This window comes from Pelodiscus sinensis, chromosome 1, assembly GCF_049634645.1.
Source record: "Pelodiscus sinensis isolate JC-2024 chromosome 1, ASM4963464v1, whole genome shotgun sequence".
NCBI classification, from domain to species: domain Eukaryota; kingdom Metazoa; phylum Chordata; order Testudines; family Trionychidae; genus Pelodiscus; species Pelodiscus sinensis.
In genome coordinates, this window is record NC_134711.1 from 193,592,910 (window position 1) to 193,613,748 (window position 20,839).

General features: G+C 41.9%; 1 protein-coding gene across 1 annotated transcript in view; it reads left to right on the forward strand.

Moving 5' to 3' along the window:
• The window catches only part of LOC102458176 (amine oxidase [flavin-containing] B), a 71,597-nt gene that overhangs the window by 40,052 nt on the left and 10,706 nt on the right, over window positions 1–20,839 (forward strand). The window contains exons 4-10 of the mRNA XM_075912844.1: window positions 6,583–6,687; window positions 7,172–7,263; window positions 13,979–14,120; window positions 15,173–15,322; window positions 15,961–16,120; window positions 17,525–17,621; window positions 18,951–19,004. Of these exons, the coding sequence (XP_075768959.1) occupies window positions 6,583–6,687; window positions 7,172–7,263; window positions 13,979–14,120; window positions 15,173–15,322; window positions 15,961–16,120; window positions 17,525–17,621; window positions 18,951–19,004 (800 nt within the window). The remainder of the gene's footprint in view (window positions 1–6,582; window positions 6,688–7,171; window positions 7,264–13,978; window positions 14,121–15,172; window positions 15,323–15,960; window positions 16,121–17,524; window positions 17,622–18,950; window positions 19,005–20,839) is intronic.

Below are 20,839 nucleotides of genomic sequence, written 5' to 3' on the forward strand. Positions count from 1 at the left end.
GGAGCCAATTGGAGCCGCGGGGCTCCCTGGCTGCAGTCCTCATATGTGAAGAAACTGGCATGGCCAGTTAACAGGTTTCTCAAAGTGATTTTGTGGACCACATTGAGAAACACTGGTCTAAGTGTATTTGCCTGGTTATTTCTGCATATCTTTGTACACAAAACACGGACAGACATAGTTGACTAGAATTAATATAGTTTGCTCAAGTAATTAAAAGCTGTTCTAATGCATGTGTGCCAGAGAGCCAAATTAAGATTGCATAGAGAACACTATTTCCTAACCGAATGCTTGACTTTGTAACTTCATTGATCTTTTTGGTTCACATTTTTATATGGAATTTATGTGTGTGTGTGTGTGTGTGTGTGTGTGTATATATATATATATATATATATATATATATTCTTAGATTGATTACCCCAGCTTTATATTTATAGCATACAGATGAGTATGGTGACTAATTATCTTAACATATGATGTCCAAAACAACAAAAACTGAGAGAGAGAAAATGGAGCATGTAGTTCAAACTGGCTGTTTTTTAAAAAAAGAAACAAAATTCTTTGACAGCTGTAATATAATTTTATGTATAGATCAATCACTGCAGTAGGTGTGTCGCTTGGCTTGGTTTGCTAACCAGCATGCCTTAAAAAAAGTTATATTTGCAAAGAATTTAAGAGACAAATTCTGCACAATTTTAGGTGTCTTACTCATAATGTGAGTGCAAATTTCAAAGTGTATTCCTTAGTGCTTCAGTTGTAAAACTGTGATTTTTATATACAGGCAGTCCCCGAGTTACGCGGATCCGACTTTTCCGCAGTTACAAACGGGGCTTTTCTCGCCCCGGAGGACGGGAGCGGTGGGACGCCCAGATGCATCGCGGTCCGCCGCCCCCGTCCTCCGGGGCAAGAAAAGCTGCTCCCCGTCTCCTTGGTCTGCAGGGAGACGGGGAGGAAAGCCTTGGAGCACGCCCGCAGCGGGACAGCCCAGGCGCGCTTGAGCTGTCCCCCTGTGGGCGTGCTCCATGGCTTTGCTCCCCGTCTCCCGACCAGCAGACCAGGGAGATGGGGAACAAAGCCTCGGAGCACGCCCGCAGTGGGACAGCCACGGCGCGCCTGGGCTGTCCCGCTGCCCGCGTGCTCTGTGGCTTTGCTCCGCGTCTCCCAGGTCAGCAGACCAGGGAGACGGAGCAAAGACGTGGAGGACATGGGCGGTCCCGCCACCCCCGTCTCCCTGGTCTGCTGGGTGGGGTGCAGCTAGTGCCCCCCCCCCAGCACACCAGGCTTTTCTTGCCTACCCCTGGGGTAGAGCAGCTGGGGGCTGCCGGGTTGGTCCCGTAGCGCCGCTCCGGACCAACCCGGCAGCACCCCAGCTGCTCTGCCCCAGGCGTCCCCAAGTCAGCCGCTGCTGAAACTGACCAGCGGCTGACTACAGGAAGCCCGAGGCAGAGTTGCTCTGCCCCAGGCTTCCTGGAATCAGCCGCTGATCAGTTTCAGCAGCAGCTGACTTGGGGATGCCTGGGTTTCTTAAGTTGAATCTGTATGTAAGTCAGAACTGGCGTCCAGATTCAGCCGTGGTTGAAACTGATCAGTTTCAGCAGCGGCTGACGCTAGTTCCGACTTACATACAGATTCAACTTAAGAACAAACCTACAGTCCCTATCTTGTACGTAACCCGGGGACTGCCTGTATATATAAAATTTATTTTTTTACTGACATAATTCTCTACCATGTCTCTTGTACCTTGTTTTATCAGACATGACTCATGTTATCACTTCATTTTCAGTAGGAAAGAGAACTGGTACATTTGTGCACATGCTATAACTCAGTAGAGGGTACCACATACTGACAAACGAACCAGTTCATAGAGTGACATTTGTGGTGGGACAAGAACCCATGTGTGCAGGGCTGAGGCAGTTTAGCTAAAGGAATAACTATGCTAGTATCATGCAGAGAATGCTTTGCACAGTACATGCAATGCCTTAGAGCAGTGGTTTTCAACCTTTTTTCCTTTGTGGGCCCATAAAACATTTCAAATGGCAGTAAACTCTCTTAAATAAGAATGGTTTATTTTTATTTGACTTATACAGCACCATAAATGGAAGCATGGTGTTTTACAGGCACATGGGACACGGGGCTTTTACTACTAACTTCTTCGTCGAAGAGCTGCTTCATCATTCTTTAGCACTCTATTCAGGCATCGTAGGAGGTGGTGCATAGGCACCAGGAGGCGTGGTGCCTCAGAGAGCCATAGTTTCATTTTGGGAATCTCTAGCTGCTGGAGGACAATAACAGCCAACACAGATTTGTGAGGTGCAACACCACCCATTACTCTCCCTCGTGACCAGAAAGCTCTGTGGGTTGCAGTGTGGAGGAAAGAGCAGAGTCATGGCCTCCATCTACCTCCTCCATGGTTCCTCTCTGTTTGCTCCCAGGAGAAAGCTCCTGAAGAATAGCCTCTGTCCCTCACCCGCCCCCCCCCCCTCACCCCCCCCCCCCCCGGGTTCAGGCAATCCACACTGGGCTCTGGCTCTATCATGACTACAGTTTTTTCCTTTTTTTGTGCCACAGTCTTGATATAATCAACGAATGGGTGCATTCAGGAGAATGATACCTATAGGCCTTACAAGGCATTAATTGTAATACTGTTTTCCAAAATAGATGAATGGGATAATTTCCTTTTTGTTTTTGTTCTGGTAAGACTTTATCTGAAGCTCTTTGGTTCTCTATTTGTTTTCCATCTAGTATGTGTAACAATCTTTCTTGCATCTTGTCCAAAATGGCATTGTGTTTTTTGTTGCTGTATCTCATCATCAACTTATTTCCACTTTGCTATTGTTATCACCCTTCAGTTTATTTTGACATTATGCTTTCTAAGTAGCTCCCTCTCTTTGAATTGGATTTCCTCAAATGTTATTAGCTTTGCATTTTTCAAAGTTGTATTTCACTTTGTTGTTTCTGTCCCACTTTTCTAATCTCTCAGGCTCCCTTTATGCTATGTTGTGTTGCTGTACACTCTGGTATCTCCAACACCTGCAGATTTAACTAATGTGAACATTATCCTCTCTTCCCGAGTGCTGATAAAAGAGGTTAAATAAAACCATGTCTAATACTGCTGCATGCAACAGCCCATTGGACACTTCTCAACATTATACACCAAGAACATAAAAACGGCCATACTGGGTCAGACCAAAGGTCCACCTAGCCCAGTATCCTGTCTGCCAACAGTGGCCAATATCAGATGCCCCATAGGGAGGGAACAACAGGTTATCTTCATGTGATCCCTCTCCTATCATCCATTTCCAGACAGAGGCTAGAGACACCATTCCGACTCATCCTAGCTAATAGCCATTGATGGACCTAACCTCCATGAATATATCAGCTCTTTTTTGAACCCTGTTAAAGTCCTAGTCTTCACCACATCCTCTGACAAGGAGTTCCACAGGTTAACTGTGCACTGAGTGAAGAAAAACTTACTTTTTGTTTGTTTAAACCTGCTGTCTATTAATTTCATTTGGTTACCCCTAGTTCTTATATTGTGGAAATAAGTAAATAACTTTTCTTTATTCCCTTTTTCCATTCCAGTCATCATGATAGAGATCTCTATCATGTCCTCCTCTTAGTCTCCTCTTTTCTAAGGTGAAAAGTCCAAGTCTTTTTAATCTCTCTCCATATAGGACCCATTCCAAATCCCTAATCATTTTTCTTGTCTTTTTCTTAAACTTTTCCAATGCCAATATGTCTTTTTTGAGATGAGGTGACCACATCTATATGTTGTATTCAAGATGTGGACTTACCATGGTTTTTTATAGAAGCAATATATTCCTTTTTAAATGATTCCTAACATTCTGTTTGCTTTTTTGACTGCCACTGCACATTGAGTAAATATTTTCAGAGAACTATCCACAATGATTCGAAGATCTCTCTTGACTAGTTATAGCTAAATTAGTACTTATCGTATGTATAGTTGGGATTATTTTGTCCAATGTGCAATTACTTTAAATTTATCAGCATTAATTTTCATTTGCCATTTTGTTGCCCAATCACTTAGTTTGATGATATCTTTTTGAAGCTCTTCACAGTTGGCTTTGGTCTTCACTATCTTGAACAGTTTGGTATCATCTGCCAATTTTGCCCTCTCACTGTTTACCCCTTTCTCTAGATCATTTATAAGTAAGTTGAATAGGATCAGTCCCAGGACAGACTCTTGAGGCACCCCACTAGATACCTGTCTCCACTCTGAAAACTTATCATTTATTCCTATCCTAGGTTTCCTGTCTTTTAACCAGTTATCAGTTCATGAAAGGACCTTCCCTCTTATCACATGACAACTTACTTCACTTAAGAGCCTTTGGTGAGGAACCGTATCAAAGGCTTTTTGGAAATCTAAGTACACTGGATTGGATCCCCCTTATCCACATGTTCAGGGCTCGACAAATCATGTAATCTACTCGCCCATGGCAAGTAGATTACAAACCGGCATAGCTGGCGCCACACGATCTGCGCACGCGCAACACGATCTGTGTATGTGCAGCTTGCAGAACCACGCGGCTGGCGAGTGGGGCTCGCCACCGCTTGGCGAGCTCTGCACATGTTTGTTGATCCTCTCAAAGAACTCTAGTACATTAATAAGACATGATTTCCCTTTACAGAAACCATGTTGACTTTCCCTACAACAAATTATGTTCCTCTATGTGTCTGACAATTTTATTCTTCACTATAGTTTCAACTATTTTGCCCGGAACTAATGTTAGATTTACCAGTCTGTAATTGCCAGGATCACCTCTAGAGCCCTTTTTAAATATTGTCATCACTTTAGTTATCTTACAGTCATGAAGTACAGAAGTTAATTTAAAGGACAGATTACAAACCACAGTTGTTAATTCCACAGTTTCACATTTGAGTTCTTTCATTACTCTTGGGTGAATGCCGTCTGGTCCCGGTGACTTGTTACTTTTAAGTTTATCAATTTGTTCCAAAACCTCCTTTAATGGCACCTCAGTCTGAGACAATTCCTCAGATTTTTTACCTAAAAAGAATGGCTCAGGTTTGGGAATACATTGTTTATTGCTATCCATTTCTGAACATTTTAATTGTGTTATAATGCTCATTTAAAAATAAATTTGTATTCACGTTGCCAGTAATCTTTTCTGGGACTCTGCATGAAATGTGTATTGAAATTTAGTATTATAGCCATTGTATTCCTATTGCTGCAATACTCTCTTAAATGCATTAGTATGATTTTTTTCCACTAAAGCTGTGTATTCCTGCAACATTAAACAGTGTTCTTACCAGAGAATATTCTCAGCAGGTTTTGGAATGTGTTTTTTGGGAAGGGGATAACAAACATCAGTGACTTTTGGTAGCTTCAGAAAGCTGTCAAGTCTGCCAGCCACAAAAGCAACCTGGGAAATCCTGTGCAAACAAAATAATATCTATAAATTATCCATCTTTCCTCTCTTTCAATCAGGTCAGACTTTCTGAATTCATAGTAATAACTACGTATAAAATATGCAATTAATAAAATAATGACTTCCATACTGGCTATCCTATGTCCATGAAGCTTACCTATACAAACTGTGGAAAATATCACAGGCTGATAAAGATTAATGATTTACAAATGATACCTTTGTATTTAATCTTTCTGAAACTATACGTTGCTATGGGGTTTTTTTTTTTCAGAAAAACCTCTGAGCTATTGACAAGATCATCTTCCTGAAATAAAGCCTGTCACAGTCACTTTGCTTTGATTATATTTTCTTTCCTAAATGAGAGAGAACATATTACATGGTTTTTCATGTTAAGGATACATTAGTTTCCTTCAAAATCAAACATAAACATATCATACAAAACAGATCACTCCAGAAAAGTGCCACCACTCAAATATGCTTTTTATGCTGTCCTTCCTAGGGATGTTACATTTATCTTAATCAACTAATCGACTAGTCAATTAGTCGATTAGCGGGGGAGCTGCAGTGGGATTAGCTCAGAAGCTAATCCCACTGCAGCTCTGCCTTTTAAATGTATTAAGAGCCTGCCGGCTCTTAATACATTTAAAAGGCTAAAGCGCAGCAGGAGGGACCCAGTGCGAACTAGGACAGCTGATTCCTGGCTCGCACAGGGTCATTTCCCCCCCCCCCCCACACACACACACTACTGCTCACCAGCCTAAAGTGCAGCAGTGGGTGGGACCCAGTGTGGGCCAGGAATCAGCTGTCCCAGCTCGTCAGAGCCGGCCTAAACTACGGGCTGACAAGCTACAGCCTGGGGTGCCCCATGGTAGGGGGCACTGCATGGGGCTACCTCGCATGCGCCGGGCGCCTGGGAGTGGGGCTGTGCCTGTGCCGTGCTCCTGGGGCCCGGGGCACACAAATGGTCAGGCCGGCCCTGCAGCTCATTCCTGGTCCCTGCTACTCCCTTGCCTCCTCTGTCCCTCATTGAGACAGTGCTGATTAATCTGTCAAATGATTATTACTGTGTGAACTCTTTGGAGTTGTTTGTGACTATTTAAATTTAAGTTGTGATCATCCAAGCAAATCAATCATTTTTAATATTGGATTCTGATTATGCTTTTTTTTTTTTTTTTAGGGTAAAAGTTATCCTTTTAAGGGTGCATTTCCTACCATGTGGAATCCTTTTGTCATCTTAGATTTCAACAATCTGTGGAGGACAATGGATGAAATGGGAAAGGAGGTATGTAGCCCTAGTGTGGGATTTAAAGTGTTATGTTGGCCCATGTTAAAGGACTCATACTAACATGCATTAATAGCCTAGTGTTGGCAAGTCTTGCTGCCATCATCATATGCTGCACTTCTTCCCCAGAGACTTTAACTAACTTGACCAGTTAAGTACATGTTAAAGATTATGTTCACTAGTTCTCACTACACTGTCGAGCTATGAGAGTCCAGGTACTTCTAAACATAAACAGAGGAGTTATAGAATTGCACACTTCTGAACTTCATTGCTGCATTTTACCTCTCTAGCATAGGTGTTGGAAGGAAAGATCCTGGGGATGTGGCAGCATCCCCTAGCTTCTCTCAGTGTGGGCTGTCTGCCCTATGAGTTTATGCCAGCATAGCCGTACAACATAGCTGTGCTGTTCTAGTGTATGTAGTGAAGACATATCCCCAGTGTGCAATTTTATTACTGAACATTGTCTGTTCCTTTCTTGTCTTAGATTCCTAATGAAGCCCCTTGGAAGGCTCCACATGCAGAAGAATGGGACAAAATGTCTATGCAAGATTTCTTAGACAAAGTTTGTTGGACAAAGTAAGAACCACATTGATACTCAAGTTTATAACCAGTTATACTTGTATAGTGTTGTAGGCCAAGAGAATTGGAAATGCTTTGCAAACAATGGATAATCTTTGACTGCCACTGATATACAGCTACTTTTGAGTGGGAGTGTGGCAGTTCTCCAATCCCACAGAGCAGCATTTCCGGGGAAAAAAATACCGGGCCTCAGTGTGGCGGCTGGGAGGAGGTGTGTGTGGGGGGGGGGAGGAGGGGGAACCGGCCGCCAGGAAACAGGGTTGGAGGCAGCAGGGCTGTCCAGCGGAGATCGGGGCGGGCAGGTAGAAGCAGGGCTAGACGGGGGGTGAAGGGGCTGGATGGGGGAGATAGGGAGGAGGAGGATGGGAGAACCAGCCGCCGGAAGCAGGGCTGGACGGGGGCTGGCCAGGGGAGATCAGGAGGAGAAGCGGGGGGTGTGGGGGGCAGGGGAAGCGAATTGTCCGGCGGGAAGCGGGACTGACCCAGGCACATGCAGACCCAGGCACACGAGTGAGTCTGGCTCTGGGGATTCCATTTTGTCGCCCCTCCCCCATACCCTGCCTCGAGTAGTTGCGAATTGACTGGCTGGTAGACACACTCACGCAGCGTGAGCACATGTACCAGCCAGGAAGTTTGCAGCTACGGACTGATACACTAATAATAATAAAACTTACCTAATTAGAAAATACCGGACATCTTATATGTCCGGTATTTTCTCAATTTGTTTCCCGGACAGAACCCTCAAATATGGGACTGTCTGATACAAAACTGGACTCCTGGCAACCCTACCCTCCTTGTACCCTTCCTCCTAGCCAGATACCTTGCCCCCAATCTGCTCCTGCTCCCGCCTCCTGGAGTGCCCGTGCAGCGCTGGAACCTCCAAGCCCTGGCCCAGGCTGGGTGGAGGATGCAGCTGGGTGAAACACTGAACATTTATTCATTTTTATTTCTTTTTTTATATGTGTTTATATTTTTGGGCTGCAAAAAACAGTACTGAAAAAAAAAAACAGGTTCCAACTAAAGTAAAAAGTTTGTGAAACCCTGGTCTAGCCAGTTTTCTATCCATCTTACAGTCCATTTATCCAATCCACATTCCCTTAACTTGCTGGCAATAATATTGTGAGTGACCATATCAAAAGCTTTGCTAAAGCTGGCACGGGGGGGCTTTGGAAGGACCAGAAACAACTTATTTGAATATTCATCATTTGCTTAATGAATATGCACATATGCAAATGAATGTTACTGGTCCTCCAAAAGCTCGTGAATGGTCCCCGTGTCAAAAAGTTTGGGAACCCCTGCCGCAGAGCAACAGTTTAGTACAGGAAGTGTACCCCCATATTCCATTGTGAGTGCTTGGGGGAATTAGAGTAGGCAAATTCTAATTATCGTAATTGAAATTTGGCCACAGCTAACACTACTTTTGCAGAAATGTGCAAAGAGATGTAATGGTCACAAATGAACAGGATATTGGTTTTACATCCTAATTTGAAATACAAAATTTCCAGCAGTACAGTGTTCACTGTTGTTATGATGAGGTATTGAATAAATGTTAACTTCAAGAGAGAGAGCCCCCTACCAATTCACTGATACCACTTCTTGTAACACTAAATGTTTTTCTCTGGAGGCCTTCAATCCAAATACTGCCTTAGCTTGACACTGGCACTTGAACATCCTCATTAATATGACCTTCACTGATGGCATAAGGGAAGAAGAGCAACGGGTTCTAAATGGTGATCAGGTTTGATATCTACAGTACTGAGCAAACACACAGTGCTTCCTGTTATTTTCTATGTGTTATTTTAACTCAAAATAAAGGTATCAGATGAAAATGTAATATTTGCTAACATTGAAACCAATAGTAACATCTCTGTGTATTGTATACTCTTTTATTTCATTTGCTAATGACCTGCTGTTACAGGTTTCCCTTGTGGAGTTCAAGTTCTCCCCACTCTCCTCAGTTAACAAGCACCAGTTTGAACCTCAGTGCATGGTAGCGCTTTTTATGGTTTATTTTAACAGCTGTTTGTCGGCTCAGCACACTAGTCTGGACGCTCCCGCGCTGACCTGAAAGCCCTTTATCGACCTCCCCGTTATGCCTCGTAGGATGAGGTTTACCGGGGAGGTCAATAAAGGGCTTTCATGTCGACAGGGGAGCGTCCATACTGCCTCGATCTGCTGACAAACAGTTGATCGGCAGAGTGGGGCAGCCATTTAAATTTAAATGACGCCGCGATTATTTAAATCACGGCTTCATTTCCCTTTGCTGTACAAACAAATCTACATGGCTCCATTGACGGAGCCATGTAGTCTAGACGTACCCTAAGTGTCCCCTTTTGTTGCCATGGTACTATATGTATCTTGAAGGTACTGACATCACTGCTTGTTGTTATGCATACATCGCATTAATTTTTATTTCACCTGTAGTTCAATAACTGACTAGATTTTAGCATACCTTAAAAATTGTAACATGGTGTTACACTAAAGTAGACCCATTTCGAGAAATACACTATCAAAATTACTCAATAAACTCACCCAGGAACAAGAACCATGGTGAGCCTACAGTTCTAGAAAACACATACCTGTATCTGCTTAAGCTAAAGGAAGTTATATGTTATGTTTCAGCCATAAAGTCAATGCTTAATGTTCTTTCTAAGCTTTAGCTAGACACAACAGATTGAACCTCTGTAATCTGGATTTCCCTAATCTGGCAACACTCCCAGTAAAACATTGCTGGCAACCCTGTGAATGTTCTGAGGTTGGAGAACTTACGGGGAAAAACTGGTGGACTGGCCCCAGGAGCGTTGCCAGACTGGGGAAGAGAGGAGCCCTGGTGCCCTGGGAGTCCCAGGGCTGGTGGCCAGGAGTGGAGGGACAAATTCCCTGATTTGGGACCAGTCAGGTCCTGAGAGTGCCAGACCAGGAAGGTTCAACCTGTAGTGGGCCCATGCTCACTGTGGCTTGAACTCCTGCCCTAGTCTGCCACACAACATAGTTGCAACAGGCTCTTGTCCAGAAAGTTCCTATGGTCAGGGGCAGATGACTGTTTTGTGGGGCCCCGGGCAGCGTAACTCTGCAGGGCCCCCCCTTTGCCACGGCGCATGCGCCGTGACGCCATGCGCATGTGCGGGGTCCGGGGTGGCCGCCCCGTTCGCCCTGCCCTATATCCGCCCCTGCCTATGGTTTTTGCCTTTAGAAATGTAACATAAATAACAAAATCCTAAAATGTCTAACTATACTGCAATCTGTTATTCATAGATCTTGCCTGAGAGAGTCCCCAAGGGGGATATTCCTGGGAATAAACCATTTTAGACAAATTCTATGGAGAACAAGCTTGAGCAACAGTAGAGAATGCTATTGATTTAGATAGGTGTGTGTACGAAACACATTCAGGTATCTGCTACTTTACTGTGGTATAAAGGCCTTCAGAGAGTCTTCCATTGGTGTTGTCATCCATGACAACTAAAACAGAATAAGAATGAATGAAATTCCACTTGAGTTGAGCAGTGTGCATTTTCAAAATCTTTGTTAGGTAACTTCAACATGTTTGTTAATGTAAGGTGTAGCTCAGCTATTTTGATATACATAGTTACAGGTGATTCAGCCTCTTAAATTGTAAATGAAACTCTATACAATTTTGCACAATCTCATACAGCACCAAGGAGGAGAGTCACATCTTTCTAATCTGTGATGAAATATGACTTGACATTTTACCTGAATTTTGACATAATTGCCAGCCTGTCTTAATTCCAAGATGCTTTTCAGATTTCATATGTGCATCTCAATTTGATCTGCCGTGTATGATCAAAAGTTAAGTTACATGCCATACCACTTTTCCTATCCCTAGAATGCAATGGTCCAGAAGGGTAATCCTCCTTTCTTTCCTTTTGTCTGGCAAATTGAGCAGATTTGCTTTTGTTTGGCATACATGTCATTGTGTGCTAGTGACTGAAACCAACCATTTTGGTGTGAAATAATAGATTAAATTGTGGAGCTGATATACCAAAAATGATGGGAAAGTGTCAAAATATTATGGAAAAACCAGTCCATTAGCTAAAATATTGTATGTAAAATATTAATTTATATGTTTATATTCCTCCATTAAATATAATAGAACATCTTTCAGAGATATTCATATTGCAATGCATGTAAAGAAGAAATTCATAAAAGTCTGTTTTGCCATAATATTTTTATGGGTCTAAAGAAAGAGAGGTAGATTCTTTATAGACACAGATTGTATGCAGTTTCTCAGTGACTAATGGAGAAGAGCTAGCATGAAGCTAATAAACATGCCCTTGTGTGTTAGTATCACATAAACAGCAGCAAGCAATCACTATACTTCAATCAGTTCCAGAGCCAACACTCCCAGTTTATACCTAACTTCCCAAAGGTGTAGAGTAACTGATTATAATAAAGGGTTATAACAACACTGACTAATCTTTGTACTAAACTGTACTTCCAGATTTCATCTTTGTGGAATGGCTGCCTCCAGAAATAGACACATATCATGAACAAATATCTGATTAGTAGTTTAAAATACCACATAAGATCCCTCCCCCCAAAATGCCCCACTAGTCCCTGCAAGTTTACTTTTTTTTTATCACTTGCTTTATAGGCGAGCTCTGAGCACCCAATTAAGATGCTGGTAAATAACTGAAAGATGGTGGTCAAACCATACAAAGAATACCACATATCAAACTGCAGTGTTGCTATACAGTGGTTACCTATATACAAATATTCCTAGGCTATTGAGGACCCGAATTAAAGCAGATCAAAGGTCAAGCTTCCCTGGAGGGCAACTCTGTCCTTAGCCTTTTGCTTCCATAAAAATGTATCATCCTTAAGCTGATAAAGACAATGCTGTTTCTGTGAAGAACTAAAATTGTGAAATATTGAAATGAAACTTGCTTAAATGTTTTTCTTTTTTAAAAAGCCTCTTTACTTAAAAAAGAAGTTTCAGTAAACAAAAGAGAAAACTAGTTTTAAAAGGGGATTTTTTTATTGGTGTCGGAGGTTATTTTCTGGGTGGCAGTTGACAGGTGCAATAATCACAGAAATCCACATGGCTTCCTTCCTGTGGCTTTAATACTCTTATACAAACATGCAACGTGAGACTAGAGGAAGTAATTTCAGTTCAGCGACAAAGTGTTTGCTTCTGCCTATATTCACACATCTTTCAACTCATCCTGAAACCTTGTCTTGATCCTGGGTCTGTAATAATACTCAGCAGATTTTGGTCCTCTCTTGTATCAAAGCTCAAACAGTCAGAGAGAAAACAATGATCACACGTTAGACACAGATCACTTTTAGTTAGGACACTTTTTTCTACATGGCTGTGTCTACACTGGGCCACTTATTCCGGAAAATCAGCCGCTTTTCCAGAATAAGCTGCGAGCTGTCTACACTGGCCCTTGAATTTCCGGAAAAGCAACGATGCTCTACTGTACAAAATCAGCCGCTATTCCAGAAAAACTATTCTGCTCCCGCTCGGGCATAAGTCCTTATTCCGGAACACTGTTCCGGAAAAGGCCAGTGTAGACAGCCCAGTAGTCTTTTCCGGAAAAAAGCCCCGATTGCGAAAATGGCGATCGGGGCTCTTTTCCGGAAAAGCGCGTCTACATTGGCCACAGATGCTTTTCCGGAAAAAGGGCTTTTCCGGAAAAGCAGCCTGCCAATGTAGACGCTCCTTTTCCGGAAATACTTATAACGAAAACTATTCTGTTTTAAGCAGTTCCGGAAATTCATGCCAGTGTAGACACAGCCCATGTATGTTCATCAGCAGAGGCCATTGCATGGGTGCAGGACCTGATGCACAACATGGCATCACAAATCCTCGTTTGTCAGTCTGTCTCATAAATCTGTCCTGATTCTGCTCCGGGCCTACTCGGCATTCTGCTTTTTTTTTTCCTGACTCCCTCCAGGCTGTTTCTTGTTTTGTGTGTCCCCACAAAGGGGAATTCTGTCAGATTTCCTGCAAGCCGCTACTCTTAAAAAATACACAAGTGGTTGGAGAAGGCAGTTGGATGGCAAACCATCCAAAATGTAGTCAGGACAAGGATGAGAATGGTCGTCACCCACCTGGACCATCTCTCACAGTCTCTGCTGCGTTTTACTGTCCTTGTAAACTGTCCCACTCCTGCAGGGTTTAAGAGCTATACATCAGAGGATGCTTGACTGTCTGAAAAAGTGGGGAGACGAGTATGACTAGCAGCAGAAAAGACTGTAGGTCCTGTGGGTGACACAAAGAGGGTTGGGGGAATAGGAAGCTGCAGTCAGAGCTTCAAAGTTCATTAGAGTGGTCTGGCCATGCTCCATGATTTCCTCAATCTTGAATGACTGAAAATTGTCTCCAGATATTAGCAGAAAAAACTACAATCTCCCTCTGAGTGTGGCACCCAGAAAGGGTCACTTGGCCACCTTAAAACAGGTATAATACTTACTAACCTCATTGGGAGGTTGTAGGGTTTAATTAATTTTTAGCAAGCTCCTTTGGAATTCTGCTGAGTAAAGCACTATGTAAGAGCAATTATTTTAATTACTCAGGACCATTCCTGGTCCCACTGATGTTGAGGGCAAAATACATGTTGACTTCACTGGCAAAAGGGGGTTGTGAGGCCCCTTTCTTTTACCTTGCTAGAGAACAGGGCTAGGATATGGATACTGTTTTGCTGCTTTTATAATACCTGCACTGTTTTTACTTTGATCCCATGTGCAGTGCTAGCAAGAGGTTTGCAACGCTGTTTGTGAATGTGGATGTCACCTCTGAGCCTCATGAGGTCTCTGCTCTCTGGTTCCTGTGGTATGTGAAGCAGTGCGGCGGGACAGGCAGGATATTCTCCACAACGAATGGTGGACAGGTACAATAAGCCATCAGCTTTCCTTTTTGGAAGGACACTGTGTGCCTCCTTGCAGAAACTCTTTAAGCTTGCCTATTTTAAAAGAAAGGACAAGAATCACTTAGACACAGTTCACTGCTGCATTAACAAGGCAGCTAAATTCTGATAGTTTTTACTTTACATAGAGATCGTAGATGCCATTGATTTCAATATTAGTAAGGTTCAAATTGTATCAATGTGAAAGGTATTTTTTGTGGTTCAGACAATGGACCAGGCATCAGGAGATTTGGGTTCATTTCCTGAGCAGATCACCCACTGTCTCTTAATTCATCCTCTTTGGAAAATGAGAACAATTGTAATACTTCTGGTCCTCATAGGTTAACTATATGAGAGGTGAGGAGTGTAAGGAGATAGTAACTGCAAAAGTGCCTAGATAGATAACAGACTAATATTTGAATCACAACAACCATCAGCTGGGTAACTAAAATTGAATCCTTCCAGTGTTCATCATTTGTAAGACTGTCAGAGCAATCTGATGACGATATGCCTTAGCCTTAAAAAGTTTGAGAAGTGATGTTTTTAATGCAATTTACACACATGCAGAAAAGGAAGAATGGACTAATGTTCTTGTACACTATGAATGTATGCATAATTACACTCCATTATATTGAAATGAACCTTTTTGGCTCACTTGTGATATGTTCAAGAGAGGGCTTTTTAACATTTTCTAGTTATAATTAATACTACTAGACAGATTTCAGGAGCATACTTCATGCTTTTTATAGCTTATTTATGTATAATTATGGCCATGATTGTTGCTATTACTGATGGGCAGACCTCCAAAAAGGACAAGACTGGCTTCAGCTGAGCAATGAGAAGTTCAAATACTTATCCAGACCTTACCTAAACCTCTGGGACCTGCAGAGTTGCAAACTAAGTCACTAAACTTTCCAAAAGGTCACACAGGAGTTGGGTTTATTTTGAGTGTTGAACAAAAGTTCTGTGTGATTTGTATTTTGTTCACACCAGTCTCCCCATCTCACATTGTTGAACTGACCCTTTTTCTCTTTCAGGAGAGGAAATTTGTTGGAGGCTCTGGTCAAATTAGTGAGAAGTTAATGGAACGCCTGGGAGACCGAGTGAAGCTAGAAAAACCTGTAGTCCGCATTGATCAGACAAGTGAAAATGTAATAGTGGAGACCTTAGACCATGAATTATATGAGGTAATTCTATACCTTACATTTGAGCAAATAATTTTCAGGATATGTTTTTAAAATCTTAAATTGCTCGGTTGGCCTGCTCAATAAGCCAGTAACACATGACACAGTGTAGCAGAGGGAGACAAAATAATCAGGTGTCACATTTTCTGGTATTTGCTAAGTCATACCAAGTACCCAGCTTGGAATGGATACCAGAGAAGCAGAAAATGCTATGATGTGCATTCATGCCATTTCTTTTTTATTTCAACTCCTTGCATTCTGTTAGCTTCAGAATAAAAGAATACCTCTGGGGATGATGATAGCAATGCAGTGCAAGAGAAACATTTTCCAGAAACATTTCAGACTTGGCTTCCAAACCACTTTGTAAGCAGACTGGTCTTCTTATTGTCCTATTTCAACCAGCTAGAAAAGAATAGCAACCTGATTGGATGGTCTTATATGGTACTTGTTATCATTTCACAATTTCTACACCCAAGAGATCCTAAGGGGTCTATTTTGTAACTTTCATGCTATGGGCAAGTGTTCTTTTCTTTGAAAGATATTACCATCAACATGCATACTGTAAAGCTTCCCCAGCTGTATTACAGAAAGGCTCGAATACTGGATAATGTATTTAGTTTTATTTACTATTTCTTTTCCAGGCCAAGTATGTTATTAGTGCCATTCCCCCACTTCTTGATTTGAAGATTCATTTCAACCCACCATTACCACCAATGAGAAACCAACTGATTAGCCGGGTTCCCATGGGCTCAGTCATCAAGTGCATGGTATACTACAAAGAACCTTTCTGGAAGAAAAAGGGTATTACATTTTAATCAGGGATTTTTTTCTGTATTGTATGCTAATGAAAGAGTCCATGTTTCTGTCAAACCTTAGAAGTAGATTTCCTATCTTTTCAGCTACTTTTCTGAGAGTCCTAGAAATGGGAGGGGACAGAGAGAATATGGGGCATGAGGGAGGAAGTTGGGATACCCTAACTCATGTTCATTTTTTTCTTAACCTATGACTGTGAGGGAGAGGGGAATGAGGGGGCAATTGCCATGGGGCCCAGTGATCCTAAAGGGCCCAGGGCTCCCACCTGCTGTTACTACAGCAACTATGGCTGGAGTCCCTGGCCCTTTAAATCATCACTGGAATACTGAGCATCTCTCTCCAGGCAGCTCTAAGGGCTGGGATGGGGAGGCTGGAGAAGGGGCTGCACGGCATGTTCTGGGGAGCATTGAAGACTGGCTTCCCTGGCTCCACCCCTTCCACCCAAGGCCCATCCCCTTCCAGGATCGTGGAGCTAGCCCCTACCACCTTGCCCAGGGTTCTGATGTGACTGTCGGCTCCCCTGCCTTTCTCTGTCCTCTATATTTTTTCCAGTGACAGCTTGGAATGAGTTACATCTCTGCCATTAGTTTACCTTAACAAAATAGTGCGGTTGGGGCATAATAGAAAGAGATTTTATGCCACATACTGCATGCCTCTAATAACTTTGTTTGAGAATAGCTTGTGGCTAAAAAAGAATAGCCATATGTGTTAGCTAACTGGAGATCTTATGAGTTTGGATGTTGAAATATTGGCTGAACCATTTAGACAGCACTGATCACAATGTTTCTTTAATTTATTTTAATTCTTGCAGGAGTGCACTACGCAGTCTTGGTTTGCTTTTAAGCTCTTGGGGAACATTTTTTTGCAATAGGAGTCCAGAGTTATCCAGAAAAACTGGTGCTTTGAATGCCAAGTTTTTAATAACAGCTGTATTCTGTATTTCCAAGATGTTAGTACCAACATCCTAGCGTATCTTATATTTGGCATATGCCTGTCATAAAAACCTAGTGTGTATAGCGAAATGTTAAAAACACACACCTGTAATACTCAGAAACAATGTGCTTCTGTGTAATTGTTACCCTATTGTGCTGGTTATAACATAATCTTTTTGGTCATAAATTCAATTACATGAATGTCCTTATTTTGTCCCTTCTCTTCAAGAATTCCTGGAACAGGTTGCTATGGGATCCTATAACTCTTACCTAGAATATCTCACCTACCTAGAAAATAGTATGCCTCAGAGCTCAGGTGGCAGGACAATTCTGTGGAGCAAAACACAGGTGTCATGTTCTTGATCATATCACACTGGTGCTTACACCTCCTTCTCTTTTTCAGTTTGCCAAATCACTTGGATTAATAAAATCTGGGTTTTTTCTCCTCTATGTTTTCTAGATTATTGTGGTACCATGCTCATTGAAGATGAGGAAGCTGCGATTGGAATGACTCTTGATGATTGCAAACCCAATTGCAATGTGCCTGCTATAATGGGGTAAAAGAGAAGAGGAACAACTGCATGTTAATGTTTGTGGTATGGGGTTTGAGGTGATGTGGGAACCTACCATTGGGGAGAAGATATCCAAAAATAAAAACGGAAGTGTAGAGCAGGTCATAAAGTGATAAATTATTTTATTTTAAAAATGTAGTCAATTTTTGGTTCCAAAATGTAGTCTTTCAAAAACCGTCACTTTAAAAAAAAATTTTTTAATTTTTTGGTTGGAGAAAACTGCGAAAACCTCCCCATCTCCCTTGCCTCCCCAGTGTGAAAATGAGAAAAGGATAAGAGGAGAGAAAGGAAGAAGAAAAGTTGATATTGGCGGTGGTGATGGGAGGAAAAATCCCAAAATCAAATATTTAAAAAAAACCTAACATTTTCTCCAAATATTTCTCCTCCTCAGTTTTTTTAATAAAAATGTTTAGCAAGCTCTATTAAAAGGGATTTCTTTTCAATAAATGTTTTCTCTCTCCATCTTCAATAACATAATAAGCAACATTTTCTTATATGAAGTTAGTGGATCATATTTCCTAATTCCACTCTAGCCTTCACAATTGTTACTATTGTATCAAATGCTATAGCAATTATAAGTAGATTTACTATGCCCATGAAAAGAAATCTTGTAGATCTTCTGATGCTGACCACAGTATGATTTCCACATGTGCAGAGACCAAAACAAAGAGGTCTGTACAGTGTCAATATTGTGGCACACAACCTGTGTGGGAGGTACTTGGCGAAGAGACTGCAGCTGTGTTTAATTTGCAATGGAAGAGGTGCTGGGGACTCAAAACAGTTTTTTTTTATGTTCATAACTTATTTAGCAAGCCCAGAGTTGCTGGGGGTAAGAACTGCCAATGCCAGAGGTGCCATGACTCCACACTGGCACAAAGAAAGCATCAGCCTTGACAAAGTTGACTTTCTAGATCCGCCAGCCAGCCTGCTCCCCACCCCCCTGCACAGGAAAAAGAGTGTCCCAGATGTAGTGGCTATGGCAGCCCTGTGGCTACCTTCCTCTCTGCTGCGTGAGGAAGGAAGTTTCCTCTCTTCCGGGTACTGCAGTCCTAGTAAATTTCTCAAGCAGACAGTTTCTTTATCTCAGGCTGTCTGAAAGTTGAGCTTAAATCCTGCAGAACTGAAAACAAGTTTATTCCACATTTCTCAAAAAGAAAGAATTGAAAGGGTTGGAAAGTTGGCACCAGGTAAAGACTAAAAGATAAGAGACAAATGTTGTAAGTTGGCATCATCAAGCCACTATCTGATAGTGTTTCAAAGGGTGCCATGTATATAATGAATGTCATCATTTTTTTTGTGGTTTTCCTTTTTTAGTTTTATTCTTGCTCGGAAGTGTAGAAGACTGACACATCTCACAAAAGAAGAAAGGTAAGAATAAAGTGCCATTGTTTTATACAGTGTTTACGTTTTTGTTTAAATTGTCAGAGACTCTGTCTCCCTTCATATAGTAGATGAAAAATTCCCTATATACGATAATTACAGGGATGTTGGATATTAACTAAGCACAGTTTGCAGTGCTGTCACTTTAAAAATAGGTTGTAAATGGTAGTACTGGTTTTTTACCTTCAAAAATATTCCCAGCATTTCATTGAACTATCAGCAAAGCTAAAATTATATGGCAGTGTTGGGAGGCGGAGTGAGGGAGTGAGGGGAAAGACCTTTATTTACATATGGACAGGGTATGTTCAAACTTAAAAACATGGGATGCTCTATGATCAAGCAGACATTTTAACAGTAGTGGTCAGCCCAATTAAATACGATATTGGTGTCCTCAAATCAGTGATACATGAGCTCTTGCAGCATTTGTAAAAAGGGATCATGTGGAACATTACTCCTCCCGCTCTTAGAGCAGCTGCACTGTACCACTAAGCCTCTTACTTTTTTATGACTAGATTAGATATTTTCCTTCTTCATTTAAGCTTTGGAATGGAACTTTAAGAGGTGATTGTCAGAGAAGAAGCTACAAAAAACCTTGAAGTCTATTGTGTCCAGAATTTCAGGCTACCATTAACACCAAATGGCACATTTCACCATGTGACAGCATATTAAGTACAATCGAGCATTTGCAGCACTTGGGAACAGCGCACATGTCTGTGTAATCAATAGACACCTTTGTTACTAGAGAGGTGCCATAAAAGACAAACCAATTTATGAAATGGGTGTCAAAATCATTAACATGTTTATCTGTCTCAGATTAATTATTACACAATAGGACTATGAATACTTAATGAGTGAGCATTAAGCTATTGATGACTCTGTGGTAAGGAACGGTTCTGACATACACTGTGCTTAATGCAGTATAGTACTTACAAATAGAAATCCACCTATGCACACAATTTAAACCTCACTTTCATGCTGCATAGAGAAAAGAGGCAGACAGAATGTTTGGCCAGGAGTCTCCATGCCCACCTGTAAGCTGTGTAGTGGGGCTCCTCAAATGGGACAAGTACGCTGAGTCACTGATGGTGGGACTAGGTTTCCAAGGATCCAGACATCATGTTGTGATTGCCTGAAGGGGCTGTGACCACTATGCTAGCCCATTGGCTGGAACAGAAGTCACAGTGCAGCAGTGCTGCAGCCTGTACACCTGTTGTAGGAATAGTGATAGAAATGTAGCCGTGTTAGTCTGGGGTAGTTGAAGCAAAATGCAGGACAATGTAGCACTTTAAAGACTAACAAGATGGTTTATTAGATGATGAGCTTTCGTGGGCCAGACCCACTTCCTCAGATCAAATAGTGGAAGAAAGTAGTCACAACCATATATACCAAAGGATACAATTTAAAAAAATGAACAAATATGAAAAGGACAAATCACATTGCAGAACAGAAGGAGGATGCGGGGGGGTGGGAAGGGGGAGGAAGGAAGGTAAGTGTCTGTGAATTGCTGATATTAAAGGTAGGGAGAGTGGGATGTTTGTGAGTTAATGGTATTACAGGTGATAATTGGGGAAACTGTCTTGATAATGGGTGAGAAAGTTCAAAGACTTGTTAAGTCCCTGGTGGTAAGTGTCGAATTTTAACATGAATGACAGTTCAGAGGATTCCCTTTCAAGTGCAGATGTAAAAGGTCTTTGTAGCAGAATGCAGGTGGCTAAGTCATTTAGAGAGTGTCCTTTCTGGTTAAAGTGGCAAGAAACTGTTTTCTCTTTGTGATCTTGTCTAATATCTGTTTTGTGGGCATTAATCCTTTGGCGAAGTGTCTG